The following is an 18,957-nucleotide window of genomic DNA, read 5'->3' on the forward strand; positions in this document are numbered from 1 at the left end:
AAGACCAAAAGATTTCCCACACTCATCAGGTAACGTTTTTCACCTGTACATGTCAAGTGATAGTGAGTGAGAGAGGAGTTATGCTTTGTCCGGGAGCAAGAATACCCCGTCCCTCTCAAGGTCCTTCTAACTGGACTAAGGACCAAACTGATATGAGAAAGATTAACAGGAGAAAATAAAATTTAACGGCATACTAGGGGAATCCATGCATACATGGAAATTCCAAAGACAGTCAAACAAAATGAGGTACAGATGTCCTCCTAAACCAAGGAGAAGGGGGTAGGGGTCTGGGACCCAAAGGGAAGGAATGCAGTTCTCAGGAAGAATGAAAAAGAGTAACTGTTTGGTAAACAAATGTTTCCTGAGCCACTCAGAAACAAGGGGAGACAAAGGGGACTTTGATCAAACAGACCTTGATAGGTTTCTCCCTGTCCACCATCCCTAGTTCATACCTTAATGCAGCATTTCTTTTTCCTACACAATTTCTCCTAAGCTCTGCTACTCTCACCTACGCAAGATTCTTCAAACAAAGGGTGCTGAGGAAGGTTTTCAAAGTGTCTCTCTCAGATGGGCTCCGGTACTGCTTATTCAGTAACACTATGCTCTGAAATCACGGACTTTGTCTAAGTTCTCATCCCTGAATCTAAAGCAAACAAAAAGACAAAGATCAGCTTTTCTCTGTGTTCATTCTTTGAGTGCTTACTCTTTCAGATAATGAGAACATAGCAGTAAATAAAATAAATAGAAATACCTCCTCTCATGAAGCTTGCATTCTGACAGGGTGGATAATAAAAATTTTTTAAAGTACAGTGTATATGCCATAGGTAAAAATAAAGCAAGATGGGGTACAGAACACATTTTAACTAGGGTGACAAGAAAGCAGCCTCATTGAAAAGATGGCACAGGAGGTGAGAAAGGGAGCTATGTGGATCTGGGCAGAGGAAAGAGCAATGTGAAGGTCCTGTGGCAAGAGTGGCCTGTGGCAAGAGTGGCCTGGCATGTTTAAAGACAAGTAGAAGGCCACGTGGCCAGAGGAAAGTGAATGACAAGGACAGCAACAGGAGGCTACATTCAAGAGGTCAGACAGCCGGACGAGAAGCCACCAGACAGTTCTGAGCAGGGGTGACAGGATTTAACAAATATCTGAAAAGGATCCCTCTTGGTTCTGTGTTGAGAACAGACTGGGAAACAGTTTGATTCCAGAACAATTCTGAAGTAGGGCCAATAGGACTTGCTGTTGGATTGGATATGGGATGTGTTTTTAATTTCAGTTGCCACATGTTCATTGTTAAGAATTCCTTTACACGATGAAGTTTAAGGAAATGGTTAACCATGGGAAGAGGCCTATCGGAGAAGATGCAAAGTAAGGAAAAATATTGGAAAATGATTCTCAAGGACTCAAATCTCTAGCTCCCCAAAAGCCAATGTTTTGTTTTGTTTTGAAGATTTTATTTATTTGAGAAAGCAGATTGAGGAGCAGAGGGAGAGGGACAAGCAGACTCTATGCTGAGCGCGAAGCCCAACACGGGCCTGATCCCAGGACCCTGAGATCAAGACTCGAGCTGAAACCAAGAGTCCGATGCCCAACTGACTCAGCCACCCAGGTGCCCCAAGAAGCCAGTGTTCTGAAGAAATGGTGAGCATCATGTGGAAGAAATGTCCTATCTCAACCTTTAACGTTAGCATGGATCCACATCCAGAGCCAGGCTATCTCACTTTCTCTGCACTTTCCAAAACAGAAGATGTAGCTCAGGTTTATTTCATCTATGAAATGAAGGGTATAAGGAATTACTGCTCATTTTGTTACGTCTGAGAGTAGCATTATGATGAAGAGGAAAATTACCCAGAGCAGGCCCCAAAAGATGGAGAGTTACTAGAAATAGCTAGAGATAACCAGAAGTCTCGCTGGGAGCAAGAGATAACCAGCTGTTTCTGCTTCTAGAAACAGGCTTCCCGCCACAAGCTCCCTGCACTGCCCTAACCGCTGTTCCGGCCTAAAGCACCTCCCCCCCCAATTTAAACCCACCTACTAGCAGTCAGCATAGCCCCTGGAACCTGACCCCCTGCACTCCCCTATAAAAGCTCTGTAACCTGGCTACCCCGGGCCCAGAATTTCGAGTGTGAGCTCGTCTGGGTCTGCCGGCGTAAAATAAACCCGAGTTCTCCTGCTTCTCCGAGTGTTGCTTGGTGTCTTGTCGGTCTGATTGTTTTTCTCCAATAATGGTTACATAGGAAATTGTCCCTGGTTTTCAGAAATGGATAATGAAATAGACAGGGATGAAACTACATGATGTTTCAATTTCATTTAAAATATCTCAGCAAAACACAACTCGACCCCCAAAAATTGAATAGTCCAATTAAAAAATGGGCAGAAGAAACGGACATGTCTCCAAAGAAGACATCCAGATGGCCAACAGCCACATGAAAAGATGCTCAACGTCACTCATCATCAGGGACATACACATCAAAACCACAATGAGATACTACCTCACACCTGTCAGAATGGCTACAATTAACAACTCAAGAAACAACAGATGTTGGTGAGGATGCAGAGAAAGGGGAACCCTCTTACACTATGGGTGGAAATGCAAGCTGGTACAGCCACTCTGGAAAACAGTATGGAGGTTCCTTAAAAAGTTAAGTATAAAGGGGCGCCTGGGTGACTCAGTCGGCTTATCGTCTGCCTTCAGCTCAGGTCAAGATCCTGGAGTCCCAAGATGGAGCCCACGTCAGGCTCCCCCCTCGGCAGAGAGTGTGCTTCTTCCTCTGCCCCTCCCCGCACTCATGCTCTCTCTCCTTCCCTCTCTCTGGAGAAAATAAAATCTTAGGGGTGCCTGGTTGGCTCAGTCGTCAAGCGTCTTCAGGATGAGATTAAAGTTAATTTATACATCTCTCTGAAATTACAGACATCTCTCATCTGAACAAAATTGGATTTTGAGTTGAGATAGCAAGCATTTATATGGTGAGTTGAGGTAGCAAAGAATGCTCTATCTAAATCCATTTGGGTAGAAAGAGAGTTCAGGGGTGCCTGGTTGGCTCAGTCGTCAAGCGTCTGCCTTCACCTCAGGTCATGATCCTGGGGTCCTGGGATCAAGCCCAGCATCAGGCTCCCTGCTCAGCAGGAAGCCTGCTTCTCCCTCTCCCACTCCCCCTGCTTGTGTTCCCTCTCTCATTATCTCTGTGTCAAATAAATAAATAAAATCTTCAAAAAAAAAAAAAAAAAAAAAAAAAAAAGAAAGAAAAAAAGAAAAGAAAGAAAAAAAAGAAAGAAGAAAGAAAAGAAAATCTTAAAAAAAAAGTTAAGTATAGAACTACCCTAAGATCCAGTAATTGCAGTACTGGCTATTTACCCCAAATATTCGCTAATTCAAAGGGATACCTGTACCCTTATGTTTATAGCAGCATTATCTACAATAACCAAATTATGGATGCAGCCCAAGTGTCTATCGACAGATGAATAGATAAAGAAGATGTGGGATATTACTCAGCCTCAAAAAGAATGAAATCTTGCCATTTGCAACGACATAGATGGAACTACAGGGTATTATCCTAGGCAAAATAAGCCAGAGAAAGACAAATACCTTTATGATTTCACTCACATGTGTAATTTAAGAAACAAAAAACGAGCAAACGGGGAAAAAAAAGAGAGCGAAATGAAGAAACAAATCTTGACTCCAGAGAACACACTGATAGGTACCAGAGTGGGGGTGGGGGGGTGGGGGAAACATGTGATGGGGATGAAGGAGGGCACTTAGATGAGCACCAGGTGTTGCATGAAATCCTTGAAACACTATATTGGACACCTGAAACTGATATAACACTGGGTTAAATATACTAGAATTAAAGAATTTAAGTCAGCAAAAGAATAAAACAAAGGAAGAGAGACAAAGCAAATGTGGCAAAATTTCAATAATTGTTGAATCTGGGCAATAGTTATATGGGAATTTATTGTACTATCTAACTTTGTGTATGTTCCAAATTTGTCATAATTTTTTTATAAGTGAACATTATGTTTTATCAGTTGAATTATTTCCTAGAGAACAAGTTTAAAACGGATTTGACTGGTTTTATGATCTTTGAGATAAAACTTCAAAGCAATCATAGAAGGTACAGATTTGGAGTCTTGATTCCCTTCCAACCCCTTTTCGTAAATTTCATCACCCTACCCTTGTCCTTCCTTTCCATCTCCTTCATTCCCTTTCACAGTCAAATATGAAAAAGCATCATGTGCTGGGAGAGAAAAGGCCAAGGGTGATATGAAGAGAAACATACGACTTTGATGAGACGTAAAAGTTAAAACTGATGATCAGCAGCTGTTGCCTCCATGTCCCAAAACAGCTTAAAGGAGCCATCAACTAGGAATAAGGGAAGGCAACTTCAGCAACTTTAAAATCCATGTTCCTTTTTCAATCTTTAATTGTTAAAAAAATATTAAAATGCAACACCTTCTGATTAGTTTGCAAGAACAAGTTAACTCGTATGAGGAAAGAGAGAAAACCACCAGCACCATTTCAACACAAACCTCTGCATAAAAACGGGACCGAAAAATAAGTATATTGACTCAACAAACACAGCCAACAATGCACTTTCTTCGTTAAAACCAAGTATTAAAATAAACAGAATCCAGAATCAGACCCTTGTATCAAAAAGCATTAAAGTAATGTCGACAACAATGAAAGTCGCGGCCGAGTGTTCTGTGCCCCAGCAAACAGAGAGTGTGCCGGCAAACCCGAAGCAGAATCCCTTCGTGGAAGAAAAGCACGGCACCCCGGTATTCGCGCACTGCGGGCCTTACCTGCACGGTTCCCTCGGCGGTACCGCCCGCGCTGTGCGCTTTCGCGCCTTCCACCGCGCTCACGTCCCTTCCCAGAAAGTCCGCCGGGACGCGGGCTCTACAGGCGGGGACTTCCAGAGGCTGCAGTGGCGGCCGAGCGCCGGGCTCCCCGCGGACGCGGCCTCGGCCGGCCTCTCCTCGGACGCCGCGTCCTCCCGGCCCTCGGGCCCACCTCGCTCGCGAACGCCCGCAGAAGGCGGGGACGTGGGGTCTGGGACCGGGGCCGGGCCCGGGCCCGTCCGCAGGCTCCGCGAGCGGCGTCGCGGCCACGTCGGGGGAACGGCTGCGAGCCTCGGCCGCCGCCTGCCTACAGGCGCCGGGAAGGGCCGGAGCACGTCGGAAGCGGAGCCCGGAACGCTCCGGTCCTCGCGCCCGACCTGGGCCCGAGCGACCGCACGGAGGGATGTGAGGCCCCGCTGCACGTCGGCACGTGTGCGCGTCCGCGCGTGCGCCCTGCGTGAGGCGCGCTGTACCGGGCGGCGTTCTTCCGCGTGAGCCGAGCCACAGTGACTTCCGGGCAGACCCTCCGCTGTTCTCGCAAAAGGCTGACCCCTCGCGATCACGCTTCCCCCTGACTCGACTTCCCCAGGGGAAATCCAGAACGTTTCTGGTTCCGCATTGACGGAAAAGACGCCACAGGATCTTATCAGAGTCGACATTTGTACTATCTGCCGAGTGTCTATCCCAAACCCCTCCCTGCTGGTGCGGGTCACTTACAGGAAGATTAGCAACAGCAATTAAGGAACGTAGCCTCCGGCCCCTCCTCTCCCTCGCCCGAATCTAGGCGCCGGCTCCGCCTCCACCGGCTGCTGTTCCGTTCCCAATACCACCACCCTAAGGCTCCAGCTTCCCACCTTGCGTCTGCCTACCTTCTCTCTCAGTTCCAAACCATCCTGTCACCTCTCCCAGATTAATCTTTCCCCCTGAAACCACACTTCATTACCATCATCAGTCACCTCCTGTGATTCCCTTATTAAACCCAAACACGATCTACGACTGGAGGTGGCCATCACCAAGTTACCCAATTCCAAGTCCGCTTTCTCATTCTAGACTTCACTGAACTCCCTGCCACAGACAGTTCAGTTCATCTACTGCAACAAACAGGGCTCTTCCCCACCTCTCTGCCTTTACTCAGTTCTTTCTTTTCCAGACCTTGCCAGGGTCCACCGTAAGAGGTCCAGTACTGGTCAGCAGAACTGGGGTCAAATCCTGGTCTTTGGTTAATTATTTCACATCCGTAAACGTCAGTTTTTTCATCCCATAAGGTAGGAAATTAAATGACTCAAATGGGTGAAAAAAGCTTTTCTTCTGGCCTCCAGTTTTCATGTGGTTATCTACTCTATGCCCTGCTCCTTCTAACCCTACTCCATCCAAGAACAATCTTCTCCCCTTCCTTTCTGAGTTGCCCACTATGAACTACATAGTTATTCAATGGAGAACCTACTATATGCTAAGTGTTGTGGATAATATATTATTTTTTAATTTTTGCTCTCAAATGCATTGTACAATTGTATGCATACAAATGGAGAAATTAATCTTAAATCTATTGGGAAAGCTTTGCTTTCCTTGAAGAATGGACATTTTTTTTTTCTTTCCAAATACAAAGTAAGCAAATGACCATCCCCCTTTGGTTGCCAGAATGCTCAGTTTGCACCTCTGTCTCTCTGGATAATGACAGCATACCATAACTTTTCCTGATCTTGGTCTTCTAGGCTTTCTCCTTTCTCTAATGCTAATTAAAAAAAAAAAAAAGATTTTATTTATTTATCTGAGAAAAAGCACAAGCAGGAGGAAGGGCAGAGGGAGAGGGAGAAGCAGACTCCTCGCTGAGCAGGGAGCCTGATGCAGGGCTCCATTCCAAGACCCTGAGAACATGTCCCAAATCAAAGGCAGGCACTTAACAGACTGAGCCACCCAGGCACCCCTCTACTGCTGATTTATACGTGTTTTGGTTCTTTTCTATTTTATCACATAAGCTATCTTGAGTCCTTTTTCACACATGATACATTTGTAACAAATAGATGGCTATTGCCTATTACTGCAGTTAGCAGAAATGTCTTCTAACTTAATTGACTGTAATCCTAGTCTTCCATTGCTGGTAATGGACGTACAGACCCTGCAGGGAATTAAATGAAAAGCTATAGGCTGATGCACAGCAGAATCATAACAATTAGCATTTATTGAGCACTTAGTTTATGGCAGGCACTGTTTTCATCACTTTACATGAATAAACTCACTTATTCCTTACAACAGTCTCATGAAATGGAAAGCCAAGAGGTCAGCATCCCAGGAGCACTAAAGAAGAATTAGTCCCAAGAGTGAATTTACATAATTCAAGGTAGGACAAAAAGGACCAAAATATTTATGAGGTTATTTCTCCATTCAAAAGACTAAAGAGATTGCACTATTCAATTAAACCCTCCTGGTTTAGATTAAAACTAGAGTCCAGACCTGCATTATACTATGTATTAGATGGGGCTTCTGAGAAATTTAAGACAATTTCTAACTTCAAAAGCTTATGGGAAAAAAGCACCTGAGACAACTGGAAAACACAATAGGAAAGTTTGCAATGCAGGAAAATAAATGCAAACCACCACCGCAAAGGACTTCTACGGTGGGGGACTCAGTGTCAGAGGAGGCAGCACTTCAGCAAGACCTTTTATGAAGTGTGGACAGGATTTCTGGAGACACAAGGAGGAAAGCAGGAGATGTCAAAGGGTGCCAGAGAATAGTGTGAAAAGAAGCCAAGTGCGAGAAAAGGGAAGAGCAGACACAAAGGGCAAGCCTGCCAATGTGTACTGGGGAACAAGGGAAAGTAAGTAAATAGATGTAACTGTGGGAGACCTTGGAGTTCGACAGTCTGATCTTTTCGCTAGAAACTGTGGACTCTTTGAACAAGGTGGTGGTTTAGTCAAGCAGCTAGATAAAGACAGGGAGACAAGGGCAGCAGTGTTGACTTTTGTAATCTGGGCCCAAACTACTGAGCACCTAGCAGCAGCACTAAGAATAGAGAAAGAAATCAACTCGTAAGCCATTTCAAATAAAATCTAGCAGACTGATTACCTGGGATAAAGTAGGCAGTAATTACAGGTCAGTTAGTGACTACTCAGCACTTCGATGTTTCACAGGGATCTAAAAGACCTTTGTCTCCAGGAAGCTTACAATCTAATGGAGTAACCTCAAGTATTATAACCCGATCACATGAGACCGTTCTGGTCTAACTCTTGCCCAAAGTTATAGAGCTGACCATTGTTAATCAGAGAGTGCTGGGAGGTTGGAAAAGCGTGGATCAGCACAGAATCAGGGATGCCAGAAGAAGCTCAAATTTTAAGGCATAAGAGTGACCAAAAGTGCCAATTCCACAAATGTCAAGTAGTAAAAAGACTAAGAAATAGGCACTGAATTTGTCCTTGAGAGATCAGCATTATAGAATTGGTGAGAGTTAGGGCCAGAGGGTATGTTTCATGAAGTCTATAAACAGAAGAAAAATGTAAAAACCAGGGAAGCAATTTTTTTTTTAAATAATGAAAGAACTCAATAGAAGTTTTAGGACATTCTTGGTAAGCATAAGATAAAATAATACTAGGATTAGTTAGGCACATTAGAACTATGGTTTATACTTTGAGGAAAATACGCTACAGCAAAAAAAAAAAAAAAAAAAAGGTTTAAGAGAAAAATCTGTCCTTATAAAATGAGAGATTGGATTTGCCTCAACACTACTGTCACCAAACTGGTGGGCAGCCTTTTGTCCTGTTCTGAAGCCAGCTCCTTCTCTTCAGCTACTGGAGCCAGCATCACGCACACAGGACTTCCTCTCTATGTAAAGGGGCTGATGCGGTCAGAAACAAGGTTCACTGACTGTTCGGGGACCCAAGCCCCATGGAATAGATAAAGTGAGCAAATACAAGGTGTCAGGTCTAAACCCTAAGGCTGGAGTCCTCCAGAATAGGAGATGGGCTATGTGAGGTTCTTAAAGTCATCCCCTTGTATTTATCACTCATTGGAGGATCTAGTTTACAAAGCGGAAGGAAGGCTAAGTTGAAACTGGCTCCTAGCTAGCTAGTAGAGAAGAAAACTTCAAAGACGTATCTGTGTTTCTTTGCAGGTACAGGAGGTGAACACTGTGTGCTCTTATGCTAACATTAATGGAAAAGCCCAACCACTATTTAGTGTGAAGTCGCTGATGTCTGATGAGAGTTGAACTCTGGCTGAAGGCTTTCCCACAGGCATTACATTTGTAAGGCTTCTCTCCGGTATGAGTTCTCTGGTGGATAATAAGGGATGAGCTCCGACTGAAGCCCTTCCCACATTCTCTACACTCGTGCGGCTTCTCCCCAGTGTGGATTCTCTGATGCTCAACGAGGGAAGAGCTGCGACTGAACACTTTCCCACAGTCGCCGCATTCATAGGGGTTCTCCCCAGTGTGTGTTCTCTGATGCTCAATGAGAGAGGAGATCCAACTGAAAGCTTTTCCACATTCACTGCATTCATAGGGATTCTCTCCGGTGTGTATTCGCTGGTGCTGAATTATGGTTGAACGGTCACTGAAGGCTTTCCCACATTCATTACATTTGTAAGGTTTCTCTTGAGTATGAGTTCGCTGATGTTGGCTGAGGTTAGTGCTTCGGCTGAAGGCTTTTCCACACTCAGCACATTCATACGGTTTCTCTCCAGTGTGGATCCTCTGATGCAGACTCAGGTGAGTGCTCCGGCTAAAAGCTTTCCCACAGTCACTGCATTCGTACGGCTTCTCTCCAGTGTGAGTTCTCTGATGTTCAATAAGGTGTGTACTTCGGCTAAAAGTTTTCCCACATTCATGGCATTCAAAAGGCTTTCCTCCACCACGAATTCTCCTGTGGACAATAAGGTCTGATTGGTAACTGAAGGCTTTCCCACACTCATTGCCTTTACAACGTTTCTTTTGTGGGAAGAGTTTTTGGTGTCTAATGAAGTCTGAATTATATTTGGAGTTTTTCCTAGATATGGGGGATCTAGCTCCCTTCGGAATGTTCTGCTGTGTATTAACTTTTGAGCTTAGACTAAATTCACTAGATTCAGGAACTCTCTCCCTAGTGAAAATTTCCTTGAGGGTCATCGACACTTTCCTGATTGCTGTTTTCTCAAAAGATGTCTTCTTTACAGGACATTTTGTCTGCCTTGATAACCGGCCCTCTCCTTTATAGGCCTCTTCATTCTTAGGACCTTGGGCAGTATTCCCTCTGAGACTTTCCATTGCTGACCCTGAAAACTCTAGTTCTTCAGAAATAGCCTGAATGGTGTTGATGCTTTGGCTCAGTTCACATCTCCCTATCTGAAAGACATTTAAAGTGCAAATGTCACCTGCATCTAGTACGGAGAGCAAGGAAAATAAACCAGCAGGGAAAAAAAGACAACAAATTTGCCATTCACACACCCTAGCAACTTTATATGGGAAGAAAACAAAAAGGGACAGTCGAAGGCAAGTGAACAGGAGCAGAAGAGATAACAGGCAGAGTTTTTATAACAGGCATGGGGAGCAGAGAGACATCAAGAAATATGGGAAGGGTAACTGGGTCCTACGCTGAGCCAAAAAAAATGGAAACTAGCAGATATACCAGCTGATGAGCAGAGACTAGGGGATCAGAAAGTAAAGTGAGCTGTTAGTTAGTATAGCCGATCGGCAATGGTAAATGGGAGAACGGAAAGGGATGAGAAGAATAGACTCTTAAGTATAGAAAAGATACCCTCTTAAAAAAAAACAAACAGTAAGGATGATTCTATCAAGCTTGGATGCAGTCATTTTCTTGGGATTGAGAAAGAACAGAATTTCAGAAATGCTGTCTACAACCCTGCCACCCAACATGCCCCCAAACGTGCTCCCAGCTAGTTTAGGTGTTCTTCTAAACAGGTCTGCTCTCAGAGTTCATCGTGACAGAGCTTAACTCAGAGTTCCCCAAGGCCAGCTCACTTACTGGACAAATAGAAAGCAGACTAACTTAAGTCACCCGGCAAATTCCAAGAGCTTAGACTGGAACTCATATCTCCTAAATATCGAATCAGTGGTCTTTTCATGATATCACTCACCCAGACAGGTATTGTTGCTCACTCCCCTCTTCAGTTCCTTGAAGTTCCAGCATCCACAGCTGTTCTCCCTCCGACTGAATGACCATGTCCAATTCACATGCTGGGATTCCTGTTGGTGGGTAAGATTTAACACAAGGCTATGGGTGCTGGAGACACAGGGCTATTCAGAGCTCAATCTTAATGCTTTGATCTATAGAAAAGATGGTGTGAATTTCAGAAGCTGTGGGAGGAAGGCCTGGCAAAAACGGCTTTCTGAAAGGGGTCAAAATTAGGTTCCAGAAGTTTATACACATTCATATGAGAATCCCCCATGGAACTTGTTAGTCAAGATACCTGGACTGTGCTTCAGACTTTAGGTATGATATGGGGCCCAGGCATTTGTATTTAATAACTTCATTTAACTTGACAAGTAGAATTGTCCAAAACGAACCCTAGAAACATACTCTAGATTGCCTAAAAAATGTTCCTCACAGAGCATGAGGGTCTAAAATACAAACTCAGCTTCCCATAGACTGGTGGCTTCTCCCTTCTGCCAGCAGGGGCCACCACCTCCCAAGGACCTCGACGTTCCCAGGAAGTAGGCAGCTAGCTTTCTCGGACCCTCTTATTACACAGCGGGCACCCCACATTGAGACGGCCCAGCACCAAGCAGTCCATTTACCTCCCCACTGACGGGGTGTTCTTACACTTCCCTCCTCAGTAAGACCAGCAGGCCGTCTCCTGGAACGCTGACCTATGCTCAGTGACCCGCACAGCAACCTTCTACAGCAGCCTTTCTGCTGCGAAAACGGGAGAATGTGGGAATCTGTGCCTTTCCTTGCCCATCTCTGGACTCTAACTTTCCCCACGAAAGCTTTTTCTTTAAGCTTTAAGTGGGTTCATCTGGAGCCCTTGTGTTTGACAGTCAGCTATATACCATTTCCCCTAATGCTTCTGCTCACAGCACAGTCTGAGATCCACTGGGTTAGGACATGATCTGCTTTCACAGGTATTTTCTTTCTTGTAGACTGGAACCCTCCCAGATGTGCAGGTGAGCCGTGGTGGACATCCACCAAGAAGTCACACGGGGAGAACCTCAAAGGCAATGTGATGATGCTGTCTGTATCCAGCTTAGCCAAAAACATGCGTTCCAACTGGAAACAGGGAACACAGAAGCGCTACCACTAGATCGAATAAGAGTCTGATTTATTTAGAACCTCCCACTACAATCCAGCTGCATACTTTATGGCGCCCTCATTCCTTAGTAGGAATCCGCCGTATTGCTAGGTTGGCTGGCCTGCATTCTTGCAGCACAGACCCTCCAACTACGCCATCAGGATTTTGTTGACAGTTCACTGTTATTTCTCTGTTATGACAGTAATTCTCAAGGCAACAGTACTACCTCCCGGGGAGACTTCTGGAAATTGGTGAGGGGTTTTTTTGGATCGTCATGTTGATTGGATGGTGCTATTGGGATTTAGTGGGGGTCAAGGATAATACACATTCCTACAAAACAAAAAAAATGTTCCTGATCCTATGTGACTTTCAAAAAGGTTGTTCATAGCGGCATCTGGGTGGCTCAGTCACTTAAAGCGTCTTGATTTCGGCTCAGGTCGTGATCTCAGGGTCCTGGGATTGAGCCCTGTGTTGGGCTCCATGTTGGGAGTGGAGGCTGCATGAGATTCTCTCTCTCCCTCTCTCTCTCTGCCCCTCCCCTCACTCAAAAAAAAAAAAAAAAAGTTAATCGTTACCTAAGGCTAGAACCTAACACTACTTTACGTGGAGATAAAAAATATTTTGCACAGCTTTGATATACATTGGAAAATTAAGGAAATATACTTCTCTTTCTTTGGAAGCTATCAGGACTTGTTCACCATTTCAGGAAAATCAAACCACTTCTGGTATTAGATTCACAAACACGACATTCATACATTGGGCTGTGTTTGTGGCTGTTGTATTCACGGTGATTCTGTGAATAGACATAGGCATCTGTTTCATCCAATCCGCACACACTGAAATACATACTGTTCTTTTTTTTTTTTTTTTTTTAGATTTTATGTATTTATTTGACAGAGAGAGACAGCAAGAGAGGGAACATAAGCAAGGGGAGTGTGAGAGGGAGAAGCAGGCTTCCCGCCGAGCAGCGAGCCCAATGCCAGGCTCCATCCCAGGACCCTGGGATGATGACCTGAGCCGAAGGCACATGCTCAACGGCCAAGCCATCCAGGCGCCCCTGAAATACATACTATTCTAATATAAGTTACTTTCCTTTACATCAGGGTTAGGTAATATATTGATATTTTGGAAATTACATCTATAGGTAAGTAATACAATCTGTCAGTTTTACTACAGGATAGTAAATGGGACTGTGGCTCATAGTGGAATATATATACATAATAATAATATGTATATAATAATATACATTATTACATATTATATTCCATCCTGGGGAGGAGACATTGCTGAGAAAATGTTTAGGTTTTTGGTGGTTTGGGTTTTCCCCTAAGCAGGAGGATCTGAAATTTGAAGATCTTTGTAAATTGTCTTCTTAGAACCATGAAAACATAGGCTACCTAAAAGGAAGTAGAATATCCTGGACAGAGAAAGAACTAGGACAGAATTCAAAGATGGTCAGCTTGGGGTTGACAGCTCTCCTTCATGCTCATTAATATCGTGGGGATTGGTAAGCTGAGCCAATGTGATATCAGTTTACCTGTATAATTCAATTCATAAGTATACCATTAGTACAAGTGTCCTCAAATGTAGTTGTTTGGGCATTTCAAAGAAGTTCCTTACATGCATAACTGTATTATGCATTTTGTTTGTATATGTGACACATGATCGATACACAGAAACCNNNNAAAGTTTCTACATTAAAACAAAGGAACCTAATTTGGGAGATTCTTTAGGTCTCTGGGTCTGCCTATTATAAGCATTTTATGAATATTGACTCACGTACGCTTCACAACAGTGAAGGGTGCTATTGTTATCTCCACAATACAAATGAAGAAGCCGAGGTACAGAGAAGTTAAGTAATTTGGCCCAAAGCTAAGTGTTAAATCCTGGACTCAGACTCACTAGGGAACAACACCTGAGTTGCACTTTCCACTCCTGTGGCCTCTAAATGGCCAAGAAACTAACCCCCACTGATCCCAGGGTGCCAGCATGACCTCAACCGCAGAGTGCCACGGGGGCTTGGAGAGTGCCTGCCTCTGAAAGGGGCACCCTGGGAGGCTACGCTGGGTCCCACTCGTGCTAAAGCCCTATCGGTGGGACCTGAGCCTTACATTCTCCAGCCAGCCCAGTGCAGGTGGCAGCCTTGACACGCATCAGGGAAACATCAGATAGAGGCCCTGTGATGCAAGCATTTACCAGGTAATTCGGATTTTTTTTAAGATTTATTTGTTTGTTTGTTTGTTTGATGGGGGAGGGGCAGAGGGAGAGGCAGAGAGAGATTCTCAAGCAGGCTACGCTCTGAGTGCAGAGCCCAATGTGGGGCTCGATCTCACGACCCTGCGATCATGACCTCAGCTGAAGCCCAGAATCAGATGCTCGACTGATTGCAATACCCAGGTGCCCCAGTAATCTGGATTTTGAATATCGTTCTAACGACAGCTACATAAAAACAGGGGAAAGAAACCCATCTGGATTTTACGTCTCCTCATCTGTCAAATGAAGATGTTGGACTTGACTGTTTGGTACAAAGCTCTCTGATTCCTGGAGTTTAAATTTAAGGCCCAAATACATACCTGCCTGCCTACACTAAGGGGATTAGACTAATATGAACCTAGTCCTTTTCAAATCGCCAGAGACATGTGAGAGCCTAAGGTCCATGTTTTGGATGAAGCCATTCAAGAAACAGGCCAATAAATTTCTTCAATCACCTCATGATGAAATAGAGCAAAGGAGTGTTGAGGAAGACATTAAGGGCAAAGAATAGTCTCATCCTGGGCAAAATTTGGCAGTCTCACCTAATGGAAGTTCTCTGAAAAGAGAAATAAATGTATCCCCTGCTTGGTGAGATGACACATTCAGAAGAGAAGGAAGAATCCTTAACTTACGTGGGACACAGCTCTTCTAGTGAGACAGTCGCCTTTCCCTCTTCCACCTCCTCTCAGCTTTCTTTTTGGTGAAAGGCAATGAAAGGTTTACCCTAGGCAGTCAGAATCACAGGTCTAGTCATGTCCACATCTGGCCGGTTGAATGTAACCTTAAGGGTTGAGGTATAACAAATGCCTACAAGCAATCACCTCCTCCCAGATGCAGAGAAAAAGGACAATAGACACTGATGTCTGACCTGAAGTCCCTAGCTCTTTAATGCTAAAAGGTGAAGGGGATGGAACTGGGCCAAGCCTGAACCCTCCCTAAGCTCTCTAGGTGATCTGAGGCATAAAATCCAGGCTCTTGGTCCGTTTCCTCACAAGGGGTAGGAGTTCAAACGGAGTCTGATAGCAGCCTCTTAATTCCTCCCCAGTACCAAAACAGAAGGCAGCTGCCACCGTCCAGCAGGGCAGGGCTGTACGTCCCCGGGCAAGCACTCACCTTTCTGAAAGCCTGGTCCCACACCATAAAACGGCGTAACTAGTACTTGCTTGTCTTTTTCTCACAAGGCTTCTGTTAATGCTACAAGTTAGAAGACAGCAAAGCATTTACAGTAAAGAATATCACGTACAACACAAAGAGATGCTAGTGCTGTGCAGATCTCAAATGAATTTTAAAATTGTGAGGGTGCACATTTAAGGCGGCGGCTCCCAGAGAATTTGTGAGGCTCCCTTCAGCAGCTGCTGCTACAGAGTGGGGACAGAGGAGTGTTCTTCCTGGCTTCGGAGGATGCACGGGAAGGCAGGACTTGTGAGTGAGCAGAGTCTCAGCGGGGAACCCTCGGCTATTTCAGAGGCTAGGAGGTCATTGCCTTGCTCACGCTCCATCCAAGGACGACTCCACCACCGTGTGGCAAGTCCTCCTCTCTTTTCCGCCCTTCTACCTCATACCTGGTTGCTTGGAGCGCCTCACTGCTAAGTACACGCTGCATCCCGACACATCACGACTGTCAGGCCCAGCGGACCCAAGTGCCGCAGCACCAGCAGACCCAGTCCGCTTTGCGGGACTAAGCTCACAGCTGTCCTCCTCCCGCGACCCTCACCGTCTGACGTTCTTTGGACCACGCCACTTGCCCTTCCATGTGGAACCCAGCAAGAATTCTCCCTTATTTCCACCCCCTTCCGTGTGAAGACTTTATCTCGGTCACAAGGAAGCAGTGAAGGTTCTGGAAGAGCTCTCCTCCCGTGCTTTGCTCTCTGGTGTGGGGTGCACTGCTCGCTGGAGCCTTTGCGGAGGGACAAAGGAATGATGAGGGCCAGGCAGCCTCGGCTCAACCCCAGGACAGAGCCGGTCAGGTCCCGACACCTACTGAAAGACGGTCTGCGGCAACAGTGCTGGCGGGAACCGGCTCCAGATAACGCAGAACGCGATACACAGAATCTGTCGACGCCTCCACCAATGAATGGACACCCACTATACGCAAGTACCAGCGGTCCTGGGCAGAACCATAAATAAACGCTGCTACTCACAAGCTGTGTAGCTTCCTGGAAGGGGCCTCATCTCGGTGTGCCTCAGTTTTCCCGTCGGCAACACGGGATAAGAACGGTGCACGCCATGGGGTGACTGCAAGGGTAAAAGGACTCAGTCCAGGCACAAGCTCTGGGAGCGGGGACGGGCACAGCCGGGTACAGAAGCCATCCAGCGCCTGGCTGCAGGGGAGAGGGGACAGGTAGCAGGTGTCCACCCCCGGAGACCACCGCCCGCCCCCAGCGCAGCCCCGGGACTGGACTGGGCCCCCAGCAGGCGCAGCCCGCGTCCCCGCCGCCCCGCCCGCGGTTGCGGCCAGACACCGCAGGACCGCTTTCCAGGGCCTGCAGGCCCACCCGGCCAGGCCCGGCCCAGCGCCCCGCACGCTCCACTCACCGGCCGCCGCGGCCGCGCGCCGGGGCACACCCGGGGCCGGACCCGCGCTGCGCCGGAACCCGAGTGCGCGGCGCTCGAAGAAGCCGGAAGGATTAGCGGGGAGCCCCGGCGTCTCCTGCGGCTTGCGGTTTGTGGGCTGGCAGCGCCTCCTTCCTCGCGCTCGGCGCGGCCCGGCGCAGACTCGGCGCAGACCCGACGCAGGAGCACCGAGCGGGCGGGGCGCGTGGGCAGCGTGCGGCGGCGCGGCTCTGCGCCTGCGCCCGAGAGCTGGGGCCGGCGGCGCGCCGTGCGGAGCCCCTCCAGGAGTCGGTGATGGGGAGCCGCGGTGTGCGGCGTCGGTGCGGTCCTCAAGGACAGCCCAGGCCCGCGTAGCTGTGAATAGCGTCCAGACTCTCCGGCTGTGCTCCGGGGTCGCCCCCTGGCCTGAGGGGGGTCGCGGGCACCCGGCGCGTCCGACCGGCATTCCGGTGGCCTGTCCCCGGACCTCACTGCGGAGACCGGCTGCTTTACCCGGCCTCGAGGCTTCGCGCAGTCAACCGCAGGAGCGGCTGGGGGCCTGGAGACCATCTAATTTTATCATTTTCATTATACTTTTAGAAATTTCAAATCGTAGTAAAATACACAGACCACAAAGAGTTTCCATTTTAACTATTTAAAAGTGCACGGGAAAGTTTTCAGTGTGTTCAGAATGTGGTGCGAACACCACCACCATCTGATACAGAACATTCCTCACCGCCAAAGAAACCTACCCATTCGCCTCTTGTTCAACACTTGGGGTGTTTGCGCCTTTTGACTACTGTGAATAGTGCTGCTATGAACATTGGTTACAAGCCCCCGAGTCCCTAATTTCAGTTCCCGTTTTAATTCCTGTTGAGATTTTGACTGGGGCTGTATTAAATACATGCATCCATCTGGGGAAGAGTTGGTGTCTAAACAATATTGAGTCTTCAGTTTATGAACATGGTATGTTTCTCAATTTATTTAAGTTTTCTTTAATTTTCTGAGCAATCTATTTAGTTTCCAGTATAAAGATCTTACATGTGTTTTGCTACATTTAACCCTAAATACTTTATGGCTTTTATATCATTAGATATGGAATTATTTGCATTTTATTTTCTGGTTGTTTGCTACTAGCATATAGAAAGACGATTGACTTTTTTAAGGATTTTATTATTTTAGAAAGAGAGCTCAAGTGGGGAGAGAGGAAGAGGGAGAGAAAATCTCAAGCAGAGTCTACACTGAGCGTGGGGCCTGATGCAAGGCTCGATCGCATGACCCTGAGGTCATGACCTCGGCCAAACTCAAAAGAGTTGGACACTTAACTGACTGGGCCACCTGGGTCCCCCAGCAATTTATTTTTTTATACTGATCTTATATTGTGTCACCTTGTTATGTTTACTTATTTGTTTCAGTGATTGTTTTGTAGGTTCCTTGGGATTTTTCCATATAAATAATAATGCTGACTGTGAATAGAGTTTTACTTCTTCCTTTCCAATCTTTAGGCCTTCTATTTCTTTTATTACTTTTATTAAATCTACTGTTGTTTATTTTCTGTTTATTCCTCATATGTATTTATTACTTGTATTTCACCAGCCAGGACCTCCAGTACAATGCTGAACAGACATGATGACAGCAGATGTCTTTGTCCTGTTTCCAATCTTATAAGCAGAAACTTTAATATTTCACCGTTAAATATATTAGTTGTATTAGATTGTAGAATTTTGCTTCTTTTCCTAGTTTCCTAAGAGTTTTATTTAAATAAATGGGTATTTGTCACTTTTTTGCATCTATTTAAAAGATTATGGAAGTTTTGTCCTTTATTTTGTTAATATGATGAGTTACATTGATTATTCAAATGTTTCATGTACCTTACATTTCAGACATAAACCGTGCTTGATCCTGACATATTATTTTGTTTAAATATTGATGGATTCTTGATCTCAGGGCTGTGAGATCAAGCCCCACATCAGGCTCTGCACTCAGCATATAATCTGCTTGAGATTCTCTCTCTCCCTCTGCTCCTCCCCCCTACTCTTTCTCTCTAAAATAAAAATAAGTAAGTTTTTTTTTTTTAAGATTTTTATTTATTTATTTATTTATTTGACAGAGAGCACAAG

At 45.8% G+C, this 18,957-nt stretch overlaps 1 protein-coding gene across 9 annotated transcripts in view; it reads right to left on the reverse strand.

Annotated features, from left to right (window-relative positions):
- The window catches only part of ZNF391 (zinc finger protein 391), a 46,620-nt gene extending 29,622 nt beyond the window's left edge, over positions 1–16,998 (reverse strand). For 3 of the 9 annotated variants that reach the window (XR_005838839.1, XR_005838837.1, XR_005838840.1), the window contains exons 1-3: positions 16,841–16,995; positions 16,447–16,626; positions 10,898–11,006 (exon numbers count right to left, since the gene is read on the reverse strand). Coding sequence is in view for 4 of the 9 variants with exons in the window: in XM_008692986.1 (XP_008691208.1) it covers positions 8,997–10,067 (1,071 nt within the window). In the remaining 5 variants the exon portion in view is untranslated. The other 6 variants (XM_040645151.1, XM_040645150.1, XR_005838838.1 and 3 more) reach the window with 6 other exon arrangements.
- Between the last annotated feature and the right edge of the window lie 1,959 nt (positions 16,999–18,957).

This window comes from Ursus maritimus, unplaced genomic scaffold, assembly GCF_017311325.1.
Source record: "Ursus maritimus isolate PB19 unplaced genomic scaffold, ASM1731132v1 scaffold_30, whole genome shotgun sequence".
NCBI lineage: Eukaryota > Metazoa > Chordata > Mammalia > Carnivora > Ursidae > Ursus > Ursus maritimus.